Below are 21796 nucleotides of genomic sequence, written 5' to 3'. Positions count from 1 at the left end.
TCTGTTTGCTTCGCGGTGTTTCAGCTCCTCTGCGCTCTGTTTAGCTTCCTCATTCCATAGTGAAATTACACGCCTGTATGCAGCTTAAGTAGCCACGAGCTCAGCTCGTATCATACAGCTGATTCGCGAAAAAAAAAAACAAAAGACTTAAATCATCACGTGAATGGCCCATATGGTAATTTACCCACACCCCCCAGCAGGCTACAGTCCTGACAAAAACGAGACAATTTGCAACAAAAAATGTATGCTTTTCCAACAAAACAATCTATTATCTGAAATACTGATTGCATTCTTCAAGATCTCAACTTGCACATGATGGAAAAAAACAAAAATCACAAATTTCGAAAAAAAATGCTTCTTTTGCGATTATCTCGGATTCGTTTCAGCCGACATGTGTCCCTGGATTTGGTGAGGCGTCACAAATATGTTGTATGTGTTGCAGTAGTACACAAGTCCACTCGATCCTTGTTTACCGTCAATGGATCGGTCACTCGTCAAACAGTCCGCCAAAATCCGAGTAGGAAATGGCCGCAACAGCCTCCGGGGGAATGGCTGAGCGTAGCTGTCAGTCAAACACAAGTTAGCCAATGGGAATGCATTCCTGGACAGCCCACCCACACGTGAAGTTTGTGCCAAAACTGCAAGCAAAAAGTCAGGGAGCGCAAACGAGAAAGCTGGAATCGCAACCAAAATAAATTACGTCAAACAAAACTGAGAAAGACGCGGAACAAAAATAAAAGGTTTCTGAAGAGTAATAGACTGATATTTTGCACGATTACACGAATAATTTGTTTGCCAGTCTAAAAAAAATTGACTTTTTTTTTTTGAATTTTGATTTATCGTTTTTGTTTGATATTTCAAAAGTATTGTATGAACATTTTGGCACAAAATTGATTCCATATATTGAGAGCAGAAAGAACTTGACTTATGGCGTGATAGGAAAAAAAAAAAGATTATCTGGATTCAAAATTATGCAAATTAGCAGCAAGAGCAAAATGGCACAGACCCGGCCTGCCTTCAGGGGGCACAAACAGTGAAGATGTCCTGTTCCTGGGTCTGATGAGGGATCCAGGAGGGTTTAATAGTCCCTTGTCGTGCAGAATTGAACTTTCTGAAATGTCTCTTTTGATAAAACAATGATTGTTTGAAAGCCCAGGTCAGACGGCAGGCTGCAGCTAGTTTAACTACTTGCGTCTACCTGTGATAACAAAATCGCAGGTAGACGCAAGACTGGTCTTGCATTGATGCACGACAACGCAGATAATGGCAGAGTGTTGCAGAGGGTCTTTAGTAGAGGCAGGTTGACGCAAGTGGATCATGAGCTGTTCGCATTTCAGCTGCGATTTGCTTCCAGTCGGTGCAAATAGCAGGTTGACGCATGTAGAAGGCAGGTCTTAATCCGGATGGCGGAGGAGTGGAGGGGAGGAGCCGATGGGAGAAATACAGGAATACGGGTAACTGGGGGAAAAACTGAGATTAGAGATCAGCTCCCAAATGAGCGCAAAAGGAAAAAAGCATGATCACGACAGGAAAGAGCTCCCAGTTTAAAGAAGACAGTTCAGAAGTTTAAAAGTTCAAAGCTTTTTCTTGTCGGGAAAACGGCGCGCTCACAGTCCCAATTAAAGATATCCACAGAAGGGCGAAATACTCCACAGCACGCAGTAAAGTAGCAAAATAATAGAATTCAAAAACCGGGGAGGAAGGGGGCGAAAAACCGTATCCTGAGGCGAAGACAATCTCACGCCGAATGAATATCCGAGCAGTAGAATATAGAGTCGTGGATAAGCTGATGAGAGGCAAGTGTGCTGACCGCAGCGTGGTGAAAGCTCGGGGAAAACCAGGGAAAGGGGTGAAAGATCGGATCAGGACCTAGATGTTCCTGGCTGGCTTGTGACAAGATTCAGCTTAAAAACTCTGTGTCTTGCAATACGTCTGACCACAACGAAGGATTTGATGCAAAACGCCTGCGTCCACCTGCAGTCGGTCACCACCCGACCGATTTCAGGTCGCAGCATGCATCTTTCTGCCGTCTGACCTGGGAAAAGATGTAAAAAACCTATACATCATTTGCAACTCATCAGACAAATTTTATTTTATTTTTTTCACGGTCTCATTAAACGGTTTGGTCTCCTGCATTAGCGCTTCCACAGGTACTCAGGGTTTCATGGCTTGTTGAAAAACTCTCAGACTGTTTTTAAGTCAAAATTAAAGACACATCTTTTTAATATTTAACACGAGATCTTTTAGACTCTGTGTGTGAATATAAAATATTAAGTTTTTTTTACTATTTTGTTTATATATTATTTGCTTTTATATATGTGTATATTTACTATTGTGTGCTTGAAAGTTTGTGAACCCTTTAGAATTTTCTATATTTCTGCATAAATATGACCTAAAGCATCATCAGATTTTCACACAAGTCCTAAAAGTAGATAAAGAGAACCCAGTTAAACAAATGAGACAAAAATATTATACTTGATCATTTATTTATTGAGGAAAATGATGTAATATTACATATCTGTGAGTGGCAAAAGTATGTGAACCTCTAGGATTAGCAGTTAATTTGAAGGTGAAATTAGAGTCAGGTGTTTTCAATCAATGGGATGACAATCAGGTGTGAGTGGGCACCCTGTTTTATTTAAAGAACAGGGATCTATCAAAGTCTGATCTTCACAACACATTTGTGGAAGTGTATCATGGCACGAACAAAGAAGATTTCTGAGGACCTCAGAAAAAGTGTTGTTGATGCTCATCAGGCTGGAAAAGGTTACAAAACCATCTGTAAGGAGTTTGGACTCCACCAATCCACAGTCAGACAGATTGTGTACAAATGGAGGAAATTCAAGACCATTGTTACCCTCCCCAGGAGTGGTCGACCAACAAAGATCACTCCAAGAGAAAGGCGTGTAATAGTCAGTGAGGTCATAAAGGACCCCAGGGTAACTTCTAAGCAACTGAAGGCCTCTCTCACATTGGCTAATGTTCATGAGTCCACCATCAGGAGAACACTGAACAACAATGGTGTGCATGGCAGGGTTGCAAGGAGAAAGCCACTGCTCTCAAAAAAGAACATTGCTGCTCATCTGCAGTTTGCTAAAGATCACATGGACAAACCAGAAGGCTATTGGAAAAATGTTTTGTGGACGGATGAGACCAAAATAGAACTTTTTGGTTTACATGAGAAGGGTTATGTTTGGAGAAAGGAAAACACTGCATTCCAGCATAAGAACCTTATCCCATCTGTGAAACCTGGTGGTGGTAGTATCATGGTTTGGGCCTGTTTTGCTGCATCTGGGCCAGGACGGCTTGCCATCATTGATGGAACAATGAATTCTGAATTATACCAGCGAATTCTAAAGGAAAATGTCAGGACACCTGTCCATGAACTGAATCTCAAGAGAAGGTGGGTCATGCAGCAAGACAACGATCCTAAGCACACAAGTCGTTCTACCAAAGAATGGTTAAAGAAGAATAAAGTTAATGTTTTGGAATGGCCAAGTCAAAGTCCTGACCTTAATCTGATCGAAATGTTGTGGAAGGACCTGAAGCGAGCAGTTCATGTGAGGAAACCCACTAGCATCCCAGAGTTGAAGCTGTTCTGTATGGAGGAACGGGCTAAAATTCCTCCAAGCCGGTGTGCAGGACGGATCAACAGTTACCACAAATGTTTAGTTGCAGTTATTGCTGCACAAGGGGGTCACACCAGATACTGAAAGCAAAGGTTCACATACTTTTGCCACTCACAGATATGTAATATTGGATCGTTTTCCTCAATAAATAAATGACCAAGTATAATATTTTTGTCTCATTTGTTTAACTGGGTTCTCTTTATCTACTTTTAGGACTTGTGTGAAAATCTGATGATGTTTTAGGTCATATTTATGCAGAAATATCGAAAATTCTAAAGGGTTCACAAACTTTCAAGCACCACTGTGTGTGTGTGTGTGTGTGTGTGTGTGTGTGTGTGTGTGTGTGTGTGTGTGTGTGTGAGATATATATTTTCTTTTTATGATTATATGCAATGTTTTTTAATGCATTTTTAAGAATTATTATTATTATAGTTAAAAAAATTATCAGTTACAGTTCTTTACTTTTCACAGTTTTTTTTTTTTTTTTTTGTGGAAACAGTACGTTTCTCTTCTGGACGCTTTCTTAAATGATTTATTTCTCGCCCGGGAAAATATTCATGGCATGAATGGAGCTGACTGGTCGTGACCCAAGCCGCTGTTGTCCGACTGAAAATATAAATCTGCGTGTCGATTTTCCTTTTGCCATGCTTTCCTTCTGGGAAAAAAAAAATGAACTTTTTGTCCTTTTCTAGTTCCTTGTTCCTTTTAAAGGATCAAGATTAGAAGATGCAGCATTCATTCTTCATTCTCCTGCCTGCGTGCATCATAGAACATTTAAAGGAATAATCCGGAGTGATACGCTTTCTAGGTCTATTTTCGCATTATTGGGAGCGCATACGTTGAGTTGCTACCACAATCACGTCAATCGGATGTGTTTTGAGACAGTTCGTTTTTTGCGATTTCAACCGGAAAGCGCTAACACGGCAGTGCGCGGGGCATGTCTTTTTGCCGATACAAAACGCTAGTTTTAAAACCATTGCAAAGCTCAAAACAACATGACCGTTCTGTGGAAGTGAGTAGAGGGTTCCTACAAACAAAGCGAAGTGTCCCTAGCTCTGCAAGTGCACGGACAGAGCGTGTAGAAGAGTAAATACAAAGCCAGTACCTTACCTGAAGTTGTTCTTCTCCAGACGCCATCTTCAGGGGAAAGTCCGTAAAAGTCGAGTGCCGAGTGCAGAGCCCATCCCGCTGGAAATGCACAATTTCGTAGCATTTTACGGAAACACAGTCTATTTTTTCGGTCGAAATTGAAAGGAAATTGCGTGCAAAAACATTACAGTCCAAGCCGGTTGGAATTTTGAATCGGAGGTCATGTGATGTCTCGCGAGACATGTTGTTGCCGGATGTTCCGCTGTGCACGTGAAAGTGGAGTGAATACCTGGTGAACACTGAAGAACAAGAGGTGTGTTGCGTGTGTAGAGAAGTTTTTGAACAGCGGAGCAAACTTTTAAAACAATGGTGCGTGTTTGTGCTTTTCCCGGCTGTGGCACGAAGATGAAGTGGTACAATCCCGTAAGTTTCCACAGACTGCCATTTCATGACACGCAAACATTGAAGCAGTGGCTGCTGATTTTACAAATAGACGTCGAAACGCCGGTAGAGACCCCGAGGGAGAAGGACTACCGCGTTTGCAGTGCCCACTTTGACGCCGATGACTTGACCCAGGAAAGAAGATTTCATGACCAGACACAACGCATGCGTTTGAAGAGAAATGCTATTCCAAAAGCGGCCAAATCTTTGGAGGTAATGTATCAGAATTTGCTTTATTGGCCTGTCTGTTTAGTAGTAATACACGATAGATCCTACATTCGGTGGGGGAGGGTCTGGGCTAAACCTGTTTGTTGTACTTTTGCTAGCGAGTCATATATTTACCTACTTGATTTGTTCTGTGAACCAAGCATGACGTAATTTTGCATGTCTGCCATTACTCAGGGCTGCCAACTTTTCAAAATTCTTTGGAGTGAGATTTTTTTTGGGGGGGGGGGGGGTCGATGGCAAAATTTTTATGCACACCATGCAGTAAGTGGGAATTTTGTATTCAGTTTGATATTCACTTGTCCCCCTGCATTCTGGTGTTTTGTTTGTGGGTTGTCCAGCTGGAGATGGACAATGATTTTGGTTTGAGATTTTGGATTTAGTAGATGTTCCTGCATTCTGGTGGATTTTTGGAGTGGCCTGCTGTGCCATACCTACATTCTTACACACCCTGACTTGCCAGGCCTTCAGCTTGTGGCCAACAAAAGCACCAAGTTTTGGCTTAAAAGCCCCCACACTAGAAAACTACAGATGACTGCTAGTGTTCCTGTAGCCCTATAGACCTGTGTTTCAGATATAAAGGCAAGTTCATGTTTGAAAATATTTCATCAGCTAAGCCTAAACACCTTCTGAATTGAAACTAAATGTTAAGTTTTTAATAACTGTTGCAAAAATAAGATTGTCCCTCACTGACTATTCATTATGCATTTAAGGGCTTTCCCCACCACTGGGTTCAGCAGAAGATTGGCACGGGGAAAAATATCAACAGCAAAAGAAAAATCAAATGCTTAAACAGTAAGCAAAATGTGCATGTGCTACAAGAAATATTAAAATGATTAAGTTTGAACAGTATTGAAACACAAAAAGCTGAACCTTGGCCATAGGTGGGAATGTGCACACAAAGTTGGGCTTAAAAATTTTGGTCATACTTAAATAAGCGGGCAGCACGGTGGTGTAGTGGTTAGCGCTGTCGCCTCACAGCAAGAAGGTCCGGGTTCGAGCCCCGTGGCCAGCGGGGGCCTTTCTGTGTGGAGTTTGCATGTTCTCCCCGTGTCCGCGTGGGTTTCCTCCGGGTGCTCCGGTTTCCCCCACAGTCCAAAGACATGCAGGTTAGGTTAACTGGTGACTCTAAATTGACCGTAGGTGTGAATGTTTGTCTGTGTCGGCCCTGTAATGACCTGGCGACTTGTCCAGGGTGTACCCCGCCTTTCGCCCGTAGTCAGCTTGAATAGGCTCCAGCTTGCCTGTGACCCTGTAGAACAGGATAAAGCGGCTACAGATAATGAGATGAGACTTAAATAAGCTATATTAATGTATTTCTTATTAATTTATTTCTTATCTATGTTTCTTATTAGTAATAGAGCATTTGTCAGGGCCTGTTATCTGACAAATATTCTCTACCTGTCTTGCCCTCTTTGAAACCCTGTCTCCTCAGTATATTGTTCTGTTTTTTTTTTTAATTATTCACAAGTTGAAGTTCTTTGATATTACAGGTGACCATGCTTTATTTACTTTAACTGAGCAATTACATACATCATAAATAATTAAAAATAAATACCCTGTAAATAAACAATAGGTATGGTGGCTAATGGCTCTTCTTGCATTTGTAATATTATCTCTTACTTGCTTTATTTTACAACATTTCCAGTATGGCTTCAAATAAAGTCATAAAGTATGATAACATACAGTAAACAAACTAAAAATGCGCCTTAATAACCGTGTGCTAAGGAGGTGCTCTCCCGTGCTGCTTGTTGGGGAAGATAGAGGCTGTGGCACGGCAGGAGGCCTATAATGATTTAGCATGCCTAGTACACAGCTCTCGATATGGCATTAAATATTCTCACAACACTTATAGGCTAAAACAATTAAGAAACGTTATACAAGTTCATAATTACGCCAGTAACACCACACATTGGCGTGCATATGTACAAACCTGTCTGAGACACCCGTCTTCAACTCGGATACCTTCTTCTCTCTCCTCTTCCTCTAAATTGACGGTAGGCAATTATCCAACTTCCGGCGAGTGCAGCATCATTAGATGCGCCACCTACCATAGGGGAGTGTGTACGGAAGGGAACACCTCTCTGCCTGTTTAGCCGTGCGTAAGGCGTAATTGATCGATCGCAAGTGGTTGGCGCGACGCAATGGGTAGCCGAGATCAGATAGATAAACTAGATTTTTTTCTAGCGTGAGAAATCGGAGGTATGGCGTGTGAGCGTGTGAAGACAATCGAATGCGTGTGTCTCACGCTCATTGCGTGAGAGTTGGCAGCCCAGCATTACTTGGTAATTTGAGGCCAAGTTTACATTAGACCATATCTGTCTCGTTTTCTTCGCGGATGCACTGTCCGTTTACATTAAAACGCCGGGAAACGGGAATCCGCCAGGGTCCACGTATTCAATCCAGATCGTGTCTGGTCCGGTGCTGTGTAAACATTGAGAATACGCAGATACGCTGTGCTGAGCTCTAGCTGGCGTCGTCATTGGACAACGTCACTGTGACATCCACCTTCCTGATTCGCTGGCGTTGGTCATGTGACGCGACTGCTGAAAAACGGCGCGGACTTCCGCCTTGTATCACCTTTCATTAAAGAGTATAAAAGTATGAAAATACTGCAAATACTGATGCAAATACTGCCCATTGTGTAGTTATGATTGTCTTTAGGCTTGCCATCCTTCCACTTGCAAGTGGTAAGTGACGCGCATGCCCGACATGCACTGAGATCACACACACAGCGGCTCAGTCCCGAATCACTGCTCGTGCGCTTCACTCGCGCGCTCTGTGAGCTGCGCAGGGCCGGAGTTCGCACCCTCCAGAGGGCACTCGCTGTTCAGGGCGGAGTGATTTGGAGCGCAGGATGCCTGCGGAGCCGAGCGTATCCGTGTATTGGCATTGCTGTGTGCACGCGAATCGTGTATTGGCGTTGCTGTGTGCACACTAATCGTTTTAAAAACGTTAATCTGATGATCCGCTGATATGGTCTAATGTAAACCCCACCTGAGGGTGAAAAAAGTGCGCGAGTGGGATCTGAATAGTTGACTTATGGGGGGGGGGGGGGGGGGGGGGGGGGTTGGTGTGTGGCCCATTCCTTTTCCTACCCTTACAAAACAATTGCTTTGTGTGATAGGACAACCTTTTTTTATACTGCATTACAACACAGGGTTTTTTCGCAAGGGACAGTAGATAGCTGGTCAAGATGCTTTATGAAAACAAATGGAGCATGTTAATTGACATGGCGTTTTTAGTGTTGCATAACTTTTTTTTTTTGAGGCTACTTCTCCTAAATGATTTATTATATTGTCTGTAGTTCTTACTAGTCCAAGAGAATTTATTTTTTTCTAAATGGCGTGTTCTCCCCACTTCATGTACTAAATTATAGGCAAGCGGTTATGATGCACCTATTCAAAATTCCAACCGGCTTGGACTGTAATGTTTTTGCACGCAATTTCCTTTCAATTTCGGCCTAAAAAGTAGACTGTGTTTCCGTAAAATGCTACGAAATTGTGCATTTCCAGCGGGATGGGCTCGGCACTCGGCACTCGACTTTTACAGACTTTCCCCTGAAGATGGCGTCTGGAGAAGAACAACTTCAGGTAAGGTACTGGCTTTGTATTTACTCTTCTACACGCTCTGTCCGTGCACTTGCAGAGCTAGGGACACTTCGTTTTGTTTGTAGGAACCCTCTACTCACTTCCACAGAACTGTCATGTTGTTTTGAGCTTTGCAATGGTTTTAAAACTAGCGTTTTGTATCGGCAAAAAGACACGCCCCTCGCACTGCCGTGTTAGCGCTTTCCGGTTGAAATCGCAAAAAACGAACTGTCTCAAAACACATCCGATTGACGTGATTGTGGTAGCAACTCAACGTATGCGCTCCCAATAATGCGAAAATAGACCTAGAAAGCGTATCACTCCGGATTATTCCTTTAATACTGTGATGTAAGGACTGGTTCTGAGTGTCTGACTCTGTTTTTATTCCTATCTGAATGCTGAAATTTGCTGATTAGCACTTGGTCAATACCCTGAGGTCAATCGAGGTGGCTGTTTTTTGTTTTATTTTGTTTTGTTTTTAAACTCGTGTCATGAATCTGGCTTATGCTCCTTCTCTTCGCAAGGGGGAGCTGTTACTTTGCCGAAAGGGAGAAAACTGACCCAACCCAACACAAACGTGATCTGATCAAATCGTGTTCGCACAAGCAAATAAAAACATCTGGGTCCTCTGAAAAAGTGCTTTGCTTCGATGATGCTGTCTGTCCTTGAAATCATGTTTTAGTGCCTTTGTTAAATGTGATATATTTTTCCCCCAAGGTAGGACAGGATAGGTGGATTCTTGGAAATACCAAAAATGACAATTCCCTTGTAAGTATCCTTCCTTTTGAATGACCTGCTTTTGGTTCTCATTTCTGTTTATAAAAATAAAGATCTGGTTGTGAGCATGGGAATCTGAAAAATGAGCCATTATTGCTTGTGTGGTTTTGTTTTGTTTTTTTTCCCTTTTCCAGAAAAAGAACATGCCTCCCTTAAGGAATAGACGGCATCCTTCTGTGAGTACAAAAGCAAAGCAGCGGCTCCAGTTCCACGCAGAGTTAAATCTTTTCTCGGCTCTAAAAAATAATCTCAATAAAGCCCAATATTATACTTAAATCATGTTCAGGTTGAAAGAAATGATTCAAAATGATGTCTGTCATGGCACAGATTCTATGAAATTTCTAGCAGAGATTATGTAATTAACAGTTATTCCACGAAATCGAGTCGTACATGAGCTGATAGCCAACGAGGCGCGTAGCACTGAGCTGGATATAATCCAGGGCTTTTCAAAGTGTGGGGCGCGCCTCCCCTAGGGGGTGCCAGAGTTCTTCAGGGGGGGCGCAACGTGAGGAAAAATAAACCAGAATAAGTTACTATTGCGGACATTTAGCGAACTTCAGCTAGCCTTTGCCAGAGACAAAATGGATCGATTTTTAGTACCTAAAGCTACAGTGAGTGAGGAGACAGAGTCTGGGCCAAGCAAAAAAAGAAGGAAGTATGACCACGATTATTTAAAGTTTGGATTTTCATGGACTGGATCTGAAGATGCTCCACTGCCACAGTGTGTTGTCTGCCAAGAGGTGCTAGCTAACGATGCTATGAGATGTTTAAAATGTGTAAAACAAGATGTTTAAAAAAAAAAAGCACAGATGTTTAAAATGTGTAAAAAAGAGGTTTTAAAAAAGCAGATGTTTAAAATGTGTAAAACAAGATGTTTTAAAAAAGCAGATGTTTAAAATGTGTAAAACAAGATGTTTTAAAGCAAATGTTTAAAATGTGTAAAAAAAAGAGGTTTTAAAAAAGAACAGATGTTTAAAATGTGTAAAACAAGATGTTTTAAAAAAGCAGATGTTTAAAATGTGTAAAACAAGATGTTCAAAAAAAAGCACATGTTTAAAATGTGTAAAAAAATGTTTTAAAAAGCACAGATGTTTAAAATGTGTAAAAAAGAGGTTTTAAAAAAGCAGATGTTAAAAATGTGTAAAACAAGATGTTTTAAAGCAGATATTTAAAATATGTAAAAAAAAAGAGTTTTTAAAAAAGAACAGATGTTTAAAATGTGTAAAACAAGATGTTTTAAAAAAGCAGATGTTTAAAATGTGTAAAACAAGATGTTTAAAAAAAGCACAGATGTTTAAAATGTGTAAAAAAATGTTTTAAAAAGCACAGATGTTTAAAATGTGTAAAAAAGAGGTTTTAAAAAAGCACAGATGTTTAAAATGTGTAAAACAAAATGTTTTTAAAAAAAAGCACAGATGTTTAAAATGTGTAAAAGAAAAAAAATAAAAATGTGTACACAACCATTTTTTTAAATACGAATGGAACATTAAGTATAGCAACAACAAAAATTGTAAAGGGGGGGGTGCTGTTGTTTATTTGCTCTCTGAGGGGGGGCTCACTCTCCCATACTTTGAAAACCCCTGCTCTAATCCATGTACGACGAGATTGAGTGGAATAACTGTTTTATTCTATCCACATTCACTGGATTTTGAGAAACGGAGCATTTTTTTTTTGCAAATTCGATGAACAAACTTTATACAAAACGTCCGACAAAATCATTTCTGCTTAGAATGTAAACAAACTGGTGAAATGACAGGAGCAATTTGTGAAAAATGCAATGATAGTTCTTGAAAAATAAAAAAAATATGTTCTTACCATCAAATACTTTTATTCTATATTTCGTTGCCCTTTTTTTTTTTTTTTTTTCCTCATCAGCATCTTTTTTTTGGCGGTTAGCAAACCAACTTAAAGGTGCATTATTGCCACCGACTGGGCTGGAGTGTGGAACAGGAGATACTGGGGGGGGACTGCATTCTTTTAGCCATTTCTCATCTCATTATCTCTAGCCGCTTTATCCTTCTACAGGGTCGCAGGCAAGCTGGAGCCTATCCCAGCTGACTACGGGCGAAAGGCGGGGTACACCCTGGACAAGTCGCCAGGTCATCACAGGGCTGACACATAGACACAGACAACCATTCACACTCACATTCACACCTACGGTCAATTTAGAGTCACCAGTTAACCTAACCTGCATGTCTTTGGACTGTGGGGGAAACCGGAGCACCCGGAGGAAACCCACGCGGACACGGGGAGAACATGCAAACTCCACACAGAAAGGCCCTCGCCGGCCCCGGGGCTCGAACCCAGGACCTTCTTGCTGTGAGGCGACAGCGCTAAGCACTACACCACCGTGCCGCCCCTTAGCCATTTCTGTTTCTTTTAAATACTCTAATTTTTGGGGTTTTGTTTTCAAATAGTTTTTATTTCATCCTCGGTTGGTTCAGCAACACACTCCGCCATTTTGTTTTTCTCCACTCACGGTATATGAGCTGATAGCGTAGTAGTAGAGCAGCCAATCAGAGTGCACGATTGCTCATATCCAGTGAATGTGAATAGAATAAATATAAAATATATAACCTGTTAATAAGGGAAAGGAAGATGTTTGAGTTATGGAGACGGAAGAGAGACGCTTTTTGCTGGTGCGTTATTAATGTTTCATCTGATTTGCAGAAGTCACTAAGATTGATGGCTCAACAGGAAAAGATAAAGGAAGCGATTAAGAAGGTGAGATGTTTAACGTCTGATGTTGCTCTGGACCCAGTTAAACAGACAAAGCCGGTATTAAATACGGAGTATAATGCTTGCACTGAGAAGAAAACAATAGACTGTGGTACTGTAACTGTGTCATCCTAAAAGGCATTATGTGAATATAGGAATTGCAGCAGGACAGTGATGAGGATGACGACGGGCCTGACGCTGGACCCGATGATGACGATGATGTGAGTGTTTTGTTACACACTACAAGCACTTTTTTTGTAGTTTGTCCTCTAGTAGTGTTTTTACCACAGTGTGTAAACGCTTTGTTTTTTTTCCCCCATTCTGCTCTCTGTTCTTTGTTGTGGTCAGTATGGTCCAAGGAAACGCAAACGGCGAATGTGTGGTCAGTGTAAGGCCTGCCTTCGTAACGAGAACTGTGGAAAATGCGATTTTTGCTTGGACAAGACCAGATACGGTGGGCCGAACAAGCTGAGACAGAAATGTCGCTTTCGCCAATGTCAGGTTCGGTCTCGCCTTCAGGTAAACACCCGTTTTGTAATTATAATAAGCCGCATCCATTCCGGACTTGCGTTTAACATGTATTTAATGAAAAATTTTCTTGTCATGCTGAAATAAATTGATCGTGTGTTCTTTTGTCCGTTTGTGAATTTTCTTTGATTCCCAACTTACAAAGCGGAATTGTTGAGCTCGGGGAATATCTTCCTGATCTCCTGAAGCAGTATAGCCCATCTCGAGTGCAAATACGCATTTCTTTTTCAGACAGGGTCACTTAAATACGCCAGATCTGTCGGCTTGGTGGACACGGGACAAGGTGAGCCGAGCTCCCGAAAGCACGGCAGACACTGGGGGAGGCGGAAAATGAAGCGTCGCTCAAGAAGCAACAAATACTGTCTGGACAATGAAAACGATGACGACGGCAAATACGAAGGCAGGCGTTCGGTCAGGAAAGGACGAAGGGGCGAGCCGAGGAAATATGTGCGCCGTCTTAAACGACTGAAGGAAGAGGAAGAGGATAAGATGTCGGATCCAGAGATTGAGGACGGAGGACCAGGCGATCTGGAGCAGGTGAGGAAAATGTGACAAATTGTGTAAAAAAAAGAAAAGGGTGTGAAAAAGGGGGAATAAATTGAAAGTTGATCTTGGAGCAGTTCTAATTAGTGGCACAGAATCTTCTGTTTATTCTCGATTTCACTGTGTTGAAGGATCTGGTTAATTATCAGTGCACTTTCTCCTTTCACGGCCTACTGAAAGCTTAAATCAGTGGTTCTCAACTGGCCTTGCCTCGGAACCCACATTTGCCCTTTAACTTGTCACAGAATGCGTAGTGCAGTAAAGGGTTATACCTTTATACTCTGGAACATGAACTAAAGCTGCAAACAAGTTTCTAAAAGAGAATCGTACACGAATAAATCTCAAACGTCAGAAACTAAACCCTGCTTTCTTAGACTTTACTAAAGGCAGCAGTAATATGGTAATATTTCAATATCTTGAATAACACACCATGCCCAGCCATTAAAACATATTATTCTATCCACATTCACTGGACATGAGCAATCCCACGCTCTGACTGGCTACTCTACTACTAGGATATCAACTCCTATACCGTGAGTAGAGAGAAACAAAATGGCGGAGCGTGTTGCTAGGCTTGGAGTACTCGAGTCCACGACTCGGTCTCGAGTCTGACTCATAACCTAATTTTACGGACTCGTGACTCGACTCAGGCGGCACAGTGGTGTAGTGGTTAGCGCTGTCGCCTCACAGCAAGAAGGTCCTGGGTTCGAGCCCCGTGGCCGGCGAGGGCCTTTCTGTGCAGAGTTTGCATGTTCTCCCCGTGTCCGCGTGGGTTTCCTCCGGGTGCTCCGGTTTCCCCCACAGTCCAAAGACATGCAGGTTAGGTTAACTGGTGACTCTAAATTGAGCGTAGGTGTGAATGTGAGTGTGAATGGCTGTCTGTGTCTATGTGTCAGCCCTGTGATGACCTGGCGACTTGTCCAGGGTGTACCCCGCCTTTCGCCCGTAGTCAGCTGGGATAGGCTCCAGCTCGCCTGCGACCCTGTAGAAGGATAAAGCGGCTAGAGATAATGAGATGAGATGAGGTGACTCGACTCAGACTTGAACTCTGACTCGTGCATGAACTGCATTAGGACTCGGAAAATGGAGACGTGGACTCGGGATTTTTTTATTTTATTTTTTGTAGCGTCATAATAATTTGGCATAAGACATTTATATTTATATCTACATTAGTTCTGTACTAATTTCATGTAACAGTGTCACACCTGCGCACCTTGGCACGTGCATCAGATAGACTCTTGGCCGCACTCCGGATAATGCGTGCGCCAAGCGGACTCTCGTGTGTAAGCCGTAAACGACTCGCACCTGCACAGGATTAAGGCGCAAACAGCTCGCCGATGTGAAAACACACTTTGCGAAGTATTGAGTTGTGTTGCTGACACATTACCGAGCCTTATTTCTTTGTTTGGTTTCCTGATCGCTGATTTCCTGTTTCTCGTCTTTGATCCTGCCGAGTCTACGATAGCCTGTTTGTGTCTCGCTCGACCTGTTGCCTGTTTCAGCGCTTTACGATTTTGCCTGTCGTTCTGGATTGTTTACCGTCTTCACTTGTATTAATAAACACACCTTCTGCACTTAGATCCGTCTCCCAACCATCTCTGACAGAATACTTCACACTCCCTGATAAAGAGAAGCACATTCACCTGTTCATACGGCATGTTCGGGAACAAATTAAAGTTAATGGTGCTGAAATAGCCACCATCAAATGGTGTGGTTGGGGTCTTGTTCTCGGATTCAACTCCGCTCAATAGTGGACTCGACTTTTTTTTTTTTTAAATGACTTGGACTTCGGCAGCACGGTGGTGTAGTGGTTAGCGCTGTCGCCTCACAGCAAGAAGGTCCTGGGTTCGAGCCCCGGGGCCGGTGAGGGCCTTTCTGTGTGGAGTTTGCATGTTCTCCCCGTGTCCGCGTGGGTTTCCTCCGGGTGCTCCGGTTTCCCCCACAGTCCAAAGACATGCAGGTTAGGTTAACTGGTGACTCTAAATTGACCGTAGGTGTGAATGTGAGTGTGAATGGTTGTCTGTGTCTATGTGTCAGCCCTGCGATGACCTGGCGACTTGTCCAGGGTGTACCCCGCCTTTCGCCTGTAGTCAGCTGGGATAGGCTCCAGCTTGCCTGCGACCCTGTAGAAGGATAAAGCGGCTAGAGATAATGAGATGAGATGAGAGACTTGGACTTCAACACTGGGGACTCGAGATTGGACTCGGACTCGAGGTTTAGTGACTCGCCTACAGCACTGCGTGTTGCTCAACCAACTGAGGACGAAATAAAAACTATTCAAAAACAAACCCTACCCCCCCAAAAAAGCAACAAAATATGGAATGAAAGTATTTGATCGTAAGAACGTATCTTGAATTTTTTTTTTCAAGAATTATCGCATTTTTCACAAATTGCTCCTGTCATTTTGCCGGTTTGTTTACGTTCTTCATCTTTAAGCATTAAAATTTGTTGAACTTTTTTTGGTTCAAAAGCTCAAAGAAGTTTGAAGGTTGCAGAACTGAACTGTCCAGGGAAGAATTAAATAAGTGTGTCTAAAGCTATCCTATACCTCGGCACGACAGCAAGACGGCACTTCCTACAAAAAAAACAACGCTAAAGTCAATTCACGCAGCCATTGATGGGTTTTTAAGAAGTCCGCCTAAGCGGAAATGATTTCGTCAGACGTTTTGTATTAAGTTTTTATTTATCGAATTTGCAAAAAGTAAAAATAAAAATGCTGTTTCTCAAAACCCAGTGAATGTGGATAGAATAAGAGTTATTCCACTCAGTCTTGTCGTACATGGCTTCTAGCCGACTGTCAGCTCATGTATGACTCGATTTCGTGGAATAATCGTTAATTATACCACAGCGGTGTTAAATTCTCGAATCTTGTTAATCAGAAAGTCTTGTTGATTAGTTTTCTGTCACAGGAGCTGACAGTGGTGTTGGCTGCAAGGTTGAGATTAATGTATTCATTCCCTATTATTATTATTATTATTATATGCTCCACGTAAACATTAAAAACGCATCATCGTTGATATGCTGTAGTAAGGAGACGTTTATTTCCAGTCTCTAATGTTCGTGCTTTGCGCTTTGGACTTTTTTCTCGGCAATATGACAAGCTGTCTTTTCAAGCAAGAGGGGGAGAAAAGAATCAAAGGTCACCGCTCATCTGTGGCAAGGTGCAGGATTAAGTGAAAACTTTGAGTAAATAAAATACAAATTCGCACGCTTGAAGTCTGTGCAAAGATTTCTTTACTGAGAAAGCAAGCTTTCGGTCGCTAGACCTTCATCAGGCAGAGTGCATATGATGGCGGGAGCCTGATGTGTACACAGCATGGACTTGTTCTTTTTTGTATATGTTTCATGACTATTTTTCACTACATTTCCCATGATGCTCTACTGACACAGAGTGGCTGCAGCACTGACTACAGGTGCTCCTAATTAAGACTAATTAAAATGTATTAACTCAGCACTGTTTGTTGGACTATGCACTCTGCCTGATGAAGGTCTAGCGACCGAAATCTTGCTTTCTCAGTAAAGAAATCTTTGCACAGACTTCAAGTGTGCGGATTTGTATTTTATTTACTCAAGCAAGAGAGGGGAAAAAACCCTTAATACCTGCTATACCTTAAGCCTAGGTCACAACCGGCCGTACGTGCTCCTACGGCCGGTCTACGTGCAATAAACGCACGGAGGGCGCGCGTGTGACGTGCTGATTTTCGAGCCGTAAACTGGCCGCAGACCGGCCGCAGAGTAGCCTGGGAAATCCCATGCTGCTTTGCACAATCGTTCCGATCTGAAAAGACAGCATGGAAACTATGGTCTAAAGGCTCTCCTGAGTTAGGGAGCCAATCAGAGAGTGGGGAGGGGTGGAAAGACGGTGACGCGTACTACTCGACAAACGGAAGCTTGTAGTTTATTTGGGACTGTTTACGGATCACATTTAACATGGCGGCGAGCGATACGAACCAAACTTTCGATCAAGCTTTAGACACTGTTCTGAATTAGTCTGGTTAACACCAGACCATATCACAAGTGAAATCATTTCGGTGCCATTGTTTTCCTTTTTTTTTTTTGCCTTCTCTTTCTCTTTCCTTCTCTTCTTCGCCTCTTCGTCGCTCTAACTACGTCACCGGGTATAACTGCCATGATTGGCCATGGGCTACGTATACGCCAAATGATAGGCCGAATCCCATTTCACCCCTTGGACCAACCCCTTGGCCCTTCCCCTCCATTTTGCGCGTTCACGTGAAGGGGTAGGGGTATCCCAATCCCAGTTAACGCGGAGGGGTAGGGGAAGGGGTAGGGCTTCTGTACCCCTCCAAACGGAGATTTTCCTGGAGCTGACTCCGAACGAAGGGGTTTGAGTGATTTCCCACAATGCCATGCGGATTTCAGCGAGATTTCATGCGGATTTCAGAAAGATGGCGGTTCCCGCGGCGAAAGATTGTAATAAATGTATTTTCTCCATTATTTACGTGTTTTAAGTTGTTATCCAGAGGAAACACGCTGCTTGATTCGCTTTCGAGCTGAGAATGAGCAGCGATTTCTGAAATCCAAGCTGCTGCTAAAAAGCTTTGGGAGTGAGTATTGTTTTCGGTTGCTTGACTGCGTACGTTTTGTTCTGTTATTCTCGCTTTCATTGTTTACATGAGTGTTCTGACACCTCATTCTGTCGGATGTGGTGCACGAAGCGCCAAAGATATCCCATTCAGTGGTGTTAGTTAACAAATCACACCCTGCCAGCAGAGATTTCTGGTTCTGGCTCTGACTGTAGCGGCTGGTCGCAGCCAATGACGCATTTGGTCGCGTTTTGCTAACGTAAACGCTGACGGAGGTACGCGATGACGTATGCGATCGTTGAAGGGCTATCCCAATACGTAAGGGTTGAATTTCAAGCCCTATCCCTTGTAGCTCAGTTTCAAGGGGAAGGGCCAAGGGGAAGGGGGAGGGGAAGGGGTAGAAATTAGAATTGGGATTGGGCCATAGACATTCGCAACATCCAATAAACGGCCGTTGACAATCGTAAACCACACCTCCCCTACGAGAAATTCAATAGGCGGATTCCAGACCATGTTTCACTTGTGATATGGTCTGGTGTTAACCAGACTAGCCGCAGAGGTTCTTTGTCATGTCAAACAAACTCTACGGGCGCTTGCGTTTTTTTTTCAGGTTGCAAGACAAACTTACGGCCAACGTGCGTCTTTCTCCACGAACAAAAAAAAACCGCAGCGATTTGGGAAACGCCAAAAATCGCACGGACAAAAAAATCATACGTCCGGTCGTGACCTAGGCTTTACGTGAAAACACACACGTAACATTTTTCTTCGATGTTCCATAACATTAACTAAATTGATCAAGTATCGTATGCCTGTTTGGAACCACTGGCTTAGATGAAGACCTGGTTATATACTCACGCTTGCTCCTGTTCTGACAGGACCCATTTGTGGTGTGTGATGATGGCAGCAGTGGTTTTTACGAGTCTGAGGAGCTCTACTCAAACAACTACATTCAGGTTAGACACACCTGCCGATCAGTTCCGAGCAGGGTTCAGCGATTCTGCAGTGGGCCGCTTTTATTCACTGCATTAGGGTTTGTAGGTGTATTGCGGCTGCCCCACATCACCTGCCATTACACACGGTTTCAGAACAAGCAGTATTTTATTTAATATCATATGCATTCTCAAAAATTGTATAAAAAAAACTATAACCCTCGCCCATTTAATTTTATCTTTTTGTTCACTGTTGCCTTTCATCATATTTCCAGTAGATGGCAGCCACCCTCCTAACTCACTTCTGACAAATTTCTGTATACGCTCACCGGCCACTTTAATAGGAACTTGTTCTTCATTCTAACCCTGTGTCCAAAATCGCTCCCTACTCACTATATAGGGCACTATATAGTGAAGACGCCATTTTGTAGTGCTGTCCGAAACCTTAGTGAGGATTATTTACACCCTATACAGTGCACTCAAAGTCTCCCACAGTGCATCACGAAAAGTAGTGTACAACCGATGGTCACTAACCAAGCAATGTACCCCATCATGCATTGCGGTCGCGCTGAACGAAATCAAATTAAAAGTCTCAAATTTGATTTAGTAAAAGGCAGCGGCAAAGAAGAAAGTATTCAGCCTTGATTTAAAAGAACTGAAAGATGCAGGTGCTTTGTATTGATTCCCATCTCATCATTATCTCGAGCGGCTTTATCCTGATAGAGATAATATTACAAATGCAAGAAGAGCCATTAGCCACCATACCTATTGTTTATTTACAGGGTATTTATTTTTAATTATTTATGATTTATGTAATTGCTCAGTTAAAGTAAATAAAGCATGGTCACCTGTAATATCAAAGAACTTCAACTTGTGAATAATTAAAAAAAAAAAAGACAGAGAACAGTATACTGAGGAGACAGGGTTTCAAAGAGGGCAAGACAGGTAGAGAATATTTGTCAGATAACAGGCCCTGACGAATGCTCTATTATTAATAAGAAACATAGATAAGAAATAAATTAATAAGAAATATATTAATATAGCTTATTTAAGTCTCATCTCATTATCTGTAGCCGCTTTATCCTGTTCTACAGGGTCGCAGGCAAGCTGGAGCCTATCCCAGCTGACTGGGCGAAAGGCGGGGTACACCCTGGACAAGTCGCCAGGTCATCACAGGGCTGTTTAAAATGTGTAAAAGAAAAAAATAATACCAGTGCGACGGACTAGAAACCGTTTTTTCATTTTACCAATGAGCTCACTATATAGTCCTCTATATAGGGAATAGGGAGTAGTGAGCGATTTCGGACACAGGGTAAGATCCCTGTTCTTGGCTGGCAGGAGTGGAACCCAGTGTGGCGTTCTGCTGTTGCATGCTGATAGTGTTGCACCGATACCGATACCAGTATCGGGCGGGGCCCCGATCTGGCACTAAAATGGTGGTATCGGTATTGGCGAGTAGCAAGAAATAGGGCGCCGATACCATTTACCAATGCTAGTATGACACTTGAACGCAGCCTTCTCTCTCCCGACACTCACTACACTCTGTGTTGTGTGATCACACGTGATCACTGTGCATGCCTGCCAAGCACGCCAAGCAGCTATTGCTATTGACCTGCTCCAGACCAATGAGAGCCGGCCAATAGCCGCTCTTCGGCCAATAGCCGCTCTTAACCAATACAGGGGCAGCTTTTTCATGCGGAGGAAAAACAAACCACGAGAAGAAAATGTCGGCGGTCTGGATATATTTCAGCATAGAAACTCCGGCGAGTACAATGGCTACATGCAAGATTTGCGGCCTGAAAGTTTCGAGAGGTGGAGTTAAATCGGCCAGTTTCTATACCTCGAACCTGATAAAACATTTGAAGACGAAACATGTGAATGAACACAAAGAGTTTCTACTGGATTCACTTTGTATTAGTCTTTTTCCTGTTTCACAAAGGTAAGCAGCAGCCTGACAAAGCCATGATAGCAATGATTTTACATCCAAGTATGCAGCTCTTCATATATATATATATATATATATATATATATATATATATATATATATACACACACATTTCAAACGGAGTGGTATCGTATGGTATCGGTATCGGCCGGTACTGCACAGCCAGGTATCGGTATCGGGGCCAAAAAAATGGTATCGGTGCAACACTACATGCTGAGATGCTTTTCTGCTCACCATGGTTGTACAGAGTTGCTATGAGTTACTGTTTCCTTCCTGGCAAAAAAGCAAACACCAGTTTGGCCATTTTCCTGAGACCTCTCTTATCAACAAGGCATTTGTTTCCACCCAAAAAAGTGTCGCTCGCTTACTCTTTTTTTTTTTTTTTTTTTGTGTGTGTGTTTTTTTTTTTACACCATTCTGTCTGTGTAAACTCTAGAGGCCTCTTGTTTGTGTGTGAAAACCCCAGGAGGTCAGCAGCAGTTTCTGAAATACTCAAACCAACACCCATGCCACAGTGAACGAAAGTCACACTTTGAGATCACAAGTTTTCCCGTTCTGATGTTTGACGTGAACATTAACCAAAGCTCTTGATTTGTATCTGCATGATTTGATGCACTGTGCTGCTGTCAAGGGATTGGCTGATTAGAGAACTGCATAAAACAGTGGGTGGATGGGTGTTCCTAATAAAGTGGCCATTATAAGACGTGCCATGCCATCTGGCCCTAACGCATCCGAAGCTTTTTCTCCATTGGGTTCCTCTATGAAGTTGAAATGCGTTTTGCACGCAACATTTCTTTGGTTCTGGAATCACCTGATGCAACGATTCCAACTGAAATGA

General features: G+C 42.7%; 1 protein-coding gene across 3 annotated transcripts in view; it reads left to right on the top strand.

Moving 5' to 3' along the window:
* mbd1a (methyl-CpG binding domain protein 1a) overlaps positions 1-21796 on the top strand; it is an 87145-nt gene that overhangs the window by 48953 nt on the left and 16396 nt on the right. For 2 of the 3 annotated variants that reach the window (XM_060932439.1, XM_060932438.1), the window contains exons 8-14: positions 9692-9742; positions 9886-9927; positions 12422-12475; positions 12625-12690; positions 12818-12988; positions 13229-13534; positions 18960-19037. In XM_060932439.1, the coding sequence (XP_060788422.1) occupies positions 9692-9742; positions 9886-9927; positions 12422-12475; positions 12625-12690; positions 12818-12988; positions 13229-13534; positions 18960-19037 (768 nt within the window). The remainder of the gene's footprint in view (positions 1-9691; positions 9743-9885; positions 9928-12421; positions 12476-12624; positions 12691-12817; positions 12989-13228; positions 13535-18959; positions 19038-21796) is intronic. The other variant, XM_060932440.1, reaches the window with a different exon arrangement.

Source organism: Neoarius graeffei, chromosome 10, assembly GCF_027579695.1.
Source record: "Neoarius graeffei isolate fNeoGra1 chromosome 10, fNeoGra1.pri, whole genome shotgun sequence".
In the NCBI taxonomy this organism is placed as follows: Eukaryota; Metazoa; Chordata; class Actinopteri; order Siluriformes; family Ariidae; genus Neoarius; species Neoarius graeffei.
This window is presented reverse-complemented; position numbering and strand designations above follow the sequence as displayed.